Genomic DNA, 4,280 nt, shown 5'->3' with positions numbered 1-4,280 from the left:
AAAAAAAAAGAACTACACAAAACAACAAACAAACAAAAAACAGGAAAAAGAAAAAAAAGGTCTGCGGGGCAACCCGTAGGCCTCCGCTTTCCCTCCACGACGGCGTGTGCGTGTGCGAAGAGAAGAGAGGCGCAGGCACACGCACGGTGGGCGGAAATGTGCCGGCGGGCGCAGACAACACACACGCACGCACAGAAATAAACATATAAAAAAAAGAGAGAATCAACGGCGGAGCGCGCGGTTCGCCGCAGCGCCGCCAAACGCCTCACACGCGCGTCGAGGCGACACACACAAGGCACCGCAGGCAGAAAACGCCACAGACAGAGAGAGAAACAAAAACAAAAACAACAACAACACAAAAAACACAATTGTCAGACGGAACAAAAGCACTAGAGAAATCAAAAACAAAACTCAACTAAACTGCTGAGAAGTAGAGGAAAAGCAAAGCTAGACGGCGCCACTAGAAACGAGTATAAAGAACACACAGGCGTATGAAAAGAGAGGGATGGTCAGTGTGTGTACATGAGTATATTATCTATCCATATGTGTGCGCGTGCGCAGACACGTGGATGGACCGAGGCGCATGTAGGCGGCCTTCGGCTGAGCACGCCATCGAGGCCGATGCACCACCGCACTACACACATTTCATGCGGTCGCACACACTGGCCGGCACGAGTGCCGAGATCCGCGCAGTCGCCTTGGCACCGATGCCAAGCGCGAGGCAAACACTGTACATGCCACAGCGGCGAGGAAGCGAGATGGTGCTTGGCGCCGTAGCGGCCACGCGCCGGACGCCTTTGGCCGCGGCGCCCGTCAGCTTCACGCCACATCCAAGCGGAAGCAACACGAGACCCTCGTAACCCCATCCAACGGCCGCGGCCAGGGCGTCGGAAATGGCGGCCCGGGCGGCAATCATGGCATGTGCGGCCGCCGACTGACTTGCAGCCACGGCGCGCCAGGCGCCGCCAAGTGTCAGGCAAAGCTGAAACACAGCAACCCGGCAGGCACCCCGGCAGCAGCGCACTGTTGCACCCACGACAAATAGAAAGCTCAGGTTTGTCAGCTGGAGGGAATGAATGCGGTGCACGAGACGAGTAAAACCCTCCACAGTACGCCTTGCGCCGCCCACAGTGAAGCACACCACCAACTTCGCTGCACCAGGCAGTTGCTGCAGCGCACGCAGGCAGCGCACGCCTACCCCAACCGGCACAAATAACAGGAACGGCGTGAAATCTGCAAACCCTGCGCACTGCACTGCGCTTTTTGTTTTGCCCAGTCGCTCCGGCGGCAGGGGATGGTGCGCCTCACACCGTGGTTCCATGGACAGCGGCGTCGACCCCCACAGAGACGGCCCGCGTGCAGGCATGAAGCGCGATGCGGGGGTGCCGCTCCTTCCATTCTCGCCCAGCCGGCCCACGCGCCCCGACGCGTTGAGCCACGCCTCCCCACCAGCAGAGGCGCAAGGCACGGCGTAGTCCCGCTCGGCCCTTGCTGCGTTGAGACTCGCCGCCGCCAGCGACGCCCCCCGGGACGGCCTCAGTGATTCCCTCGGCAGCCCCAAACACGCCCCCGAGGCGTCGCTGGCGACGGACGCCCTGCCCGACGGGGAGGAGAGGCGGCGCTCCGCCGCGGCTGGGGCGCAGATGGAGCGCCGAACCACACGCTGGAGGCCCCAGACGCGCTCCTCCACGAGGCGCTGCACCGCCTCCACGGCCTCCCGCTCGAGCCGCAGAAGGTTGGCCTCGGACGCGGGGAGGCGCCTCAGCCGCTCGTCGAACTCCGCGTCGAGAATGCAGCGCACCAGCAGCACCTGCTCGAGGACGATGTCGGCGCGCCCGCGGGACTCCTGCTCTTCGCACAGCCGCCGGAAGGCCCTGAACATGCGACTCGGCGTGTCCGCCTCCTCCACCTCCAGCAGCATGTCGAGTTGGTCCAGCGACTGGGCGGAGCGCGGTGTCTGAAACCACGAGTCGTGGAACCGACTGGTCTCGGAGAACCGCGACGAGCTCCGCGCCGGAGTGACGCTGCCTTGCAGGGGTGCAGGGGCCGCACCTCGCTCCCCCGCCGCCGCCGCCGCAGCAGCAGCAGCAGCCACAGCAGCCACAGCAGCCGTTGAAAGGGCCGAAGGGGCTCTACGGCTGCTCGCGGGAAAAGCTGCGCGCGGGCCCGTGTTTGCCGCCGCGCGTGGCTCTTGGTGGCCGCCGCCGCCGCTCGGGTGCGGCTCTATTTTCTCGCCCCGCGGCCCCACGCAGGCGGCGTCGGGCGCCCTTTTCTCCGCGCTGCGTGCCGCCAGCGGGGCGAGCGACGTCCCCGCGGCGCCGTCCGTCGCACCGGTGTGGGGGTGCGGCCCGCCCTGCATGGGCGCCCCTTCCCCACCAAACGCCAGAGCGCCGAGAGACCGCCGCCGCGCCGCGCCGCAAGTGTCGTTCGCAGGCTGCACGGCCAAAAGCAAAGGCGGGAGTGTCTGTCTGTGTGTGTGTGTGTGTGTTTGCGTGGGTGGGTGTGTGGGTGTGGAAAAGCCAGCTGCATACGTGCAGAGACAGAGAGGGAAGAAGGAAAAAAAGGGGGAGGGGAGGGGGGAAGATGCAAAGAGACGGCGGGCGGTGGCAAACGTCCCACGGACACTCCCCTCAGCGAAAGCGGGAGGGGGGAGGGACGCGGAAGACGCAAGGCAGAAAAAAAAAAAAGTAGTGGGGGAGTGGGAAAACCTGTCGGGGGGAGGCAAACACGAAGGAGGGAGGGAAGGCGCGGAAGCAGAAGCCAACGGCCGAGGCGAAGGTGTGAAAAACGGACTGAAGAGGCTGCGGAGGTCGGGTCAGAATAATTAAAAAAAAAACACACGCACACGCGCAGAGAAAGAAAGAAAGAAAGAAAAAACCAAGACTTTGCCGTCCGCATCCGCCTCACTGGATCCCGCACGCGCCTTTTTGCCCCACCGCCTCCTCCCCATGCAGGGGCGCAGCAATGAAGCGAGCGCCGCACACCTCCTCACACGCACGCACCACGCAAAGAAAAGCCCACAATATTGTCGCTAGCGCAGGCTTAAGCAGAGGCAGCCGCCTTATCCATCAAAGCTAAAAAGACGAGCAAATAAAAAAAACAGCAGGCCATAAAACAAAACAAAACAAAAAGGTAAAGAAAGGCTCCACCACCGATGCTACTAAAGTAATCAAGCCCAGTCTTTGGTACTCAAACGATGACGGCAAAGCAACTGGAGAGGAGCGGCCTCAAATTTCCTAGGTTCCATGCACCACTGTAGAGAGTCGCCCCCAAGTTGCATGTACGTAATGTTTACGGTTAATTGATATACATATATAGCTACATATTCTCATCGCCGCCCATGGCGGGCGAAGACCAAAGGCCTCTCCTCCGCCACCGCCTTCCAGGCCGCCGTCTCCTCCTGCGTCAGCATTCGTCGCGATCGCCGCTCATGGGTCTCTAGCAGCAGCTGCTGAACACGCAGCTTGCGCAGAAACTGTCGTGCCTCTCGCTCTGCGCCTCTACCACCCGCCAGAGCATCACTCGTGTCTGTGAAGCTGTGTGAGGAACGCCGTGAGGACTCACGGGGTTTGCCGCACACCCCCGCACCCCCGCCGCCGCCGAAGGCAGCCACTGGGGTCGGCATCGGTATGGCGTACATCGCCGTTAGCCCCGCCGCCTCGTCCGGGACTCGCAGCGAGGCAAGGCGGAGGGGCGGCACAAAGTCTGGCGGTAGTGGCAGGTGCTCGAGTGGGCCGCACCAGAACACGTCAAAACACCACCATGGGTCCTCGTCGGCGCCCCACGAGCTGTCATCCTCCTCCTCCTCCAGCGCAGTTTCCTCCAGCGCAGTTTCCTCCAGCGCAGTTTCCTCCAGCGCAGTTTCCTCCGGCGCAGTTTCCTTCGGCGATGTTTCCTCCAGAGCAGCTTCCTCCGGCGCAGTTTCCTCCAGCGCAGTTTCCTCCAGTGCAGTTTCCTCCAGAGCAGTTTCCTCCAGAGCAGCTTCCTCCGGCGCAGTTTCCTCCAGCGCAGTTTCCTCCAGCGCAGTATCCTCGTCCATCGTTGCCGCCTCGGTGGTACTTGCAAAAGGGGCGTTATCGTCCTCCGCGTTCCTGGTGTTGGGCTCCTGCGCCTTGATACCGTCCTCCGCGGCGGCGGCGGCGGTGGTCGCCACGTCACTGCGGCTGCAAATGGCCTCCGCCTCGCTGGAGGAGACGCTGCTGCTCACCCCGTAGGCGATGGGCTGTTCGTGCGCGGCCTCCAGCGGCGTCGTGGCGGTGTCAGGGTCCTGCTCCCGCGTC

At 62.7% G+C, this 4,280-nt stretch overlaps 3 protein-coding genes across 3 annotated transcripts in view, besides 5 other annotated features; all 3 read right to left on the bottom strand.

Moving 5' to 3' along the window:
* Nucleotides 1–330: 330 nt before the first annotated feature.
* Nucleotides 331–410: a microsatellite.
* A 224-nt stretch (nucleotides 411–634) lies between these two features.
* On the bottom strand, nucleotides 635–2,359 carry Tco025E_01468 (uncharacterized protein; the record flags this gene model as incomplete). Its single annotated transcript, XM_029368406.1, has 1 exon — nucleotides 635–2,359. One exon carries the CDS (start codon nucleotides 2,357–2,359, stop codon nucleotides 635–637), a length of 1,725 nt encoding a protein of 574 aa, XP_029231458.1.
* A 101-nt stretch (nucleotides 2,360–2,460) lies between these two features.
* Nucleotides 2,461–2,513: a microsatellite.
* Nucleotides 2,514–2,853: 340 nt separating this feature from the next.
* Nucleotides 2,854–2,883: a microsatellite.
* Nucleotides 2,884–3,088: 205 nt separating this feature from the next.
* Nucleotides 3,089–3,130: a microsatellite.
* A 198-nt stretch (nucleotides 3,131–3,328) lies between these two features.
* On the bottom strand, nucleotides 3,329–4,039 carry Tco025E_01467 (uncharacterized protein; the record flags this gene model as incomplete). Its single annotated transcript, XM_029368405.1, has 1 exon — nucleotides 3,329–4,039. The coding sequence occupies one exon, from the start codon at nucleotides 4,037–4,039 to the stop codon at nucleotides 3,329–3,331; it is 711 nt and encodes a 236-aa protein (XP_029231457.1).
* Nucleotides 4,040–4,127: 88 nt separating this feature from the next.
* Nucleotides 4,128–4,146: a microsatellite.
* A 113-nt stretch (nucleotides 4,147–4,259) lies between these two features.
* Tco025E_01466 (uncharacterized protein) overlaps nucleotides 4,260–4,280 on the bottom strand; it is a gene marked incomplete at both ends in the record, with an annotated part of 1,251 nt that continues 1,230 nt past the window's right edge. The window contains one exon of the mRNA XM_029368404.1: nucleotides 4,260–4,280. This exon is cut by the window's right edge and continues 1,230 nt beyond it. Coding sequence (XP_029231456.1) covers nucleotides 4,260–4,280 — 21 coding nt within the window.

The sequence above is a fragment of the Trypanosoma conorhini genome (assembly GCF_003719485.1).
Source record: "Trypanosoma conorhini strain 025E chromosome Unknown Tco_14.4_contig_00048, whole genome shotgun sequence".
NCBI lineage: Eukaryota > Euglenozoa > Kinetoplastea > Trypanosomatida > Trypanosomatidae > Trypanosoma > Trypanosoma conorhini.
This window is presented reverse-complemented; position numbering and strand designations above follow the sequence as displayed.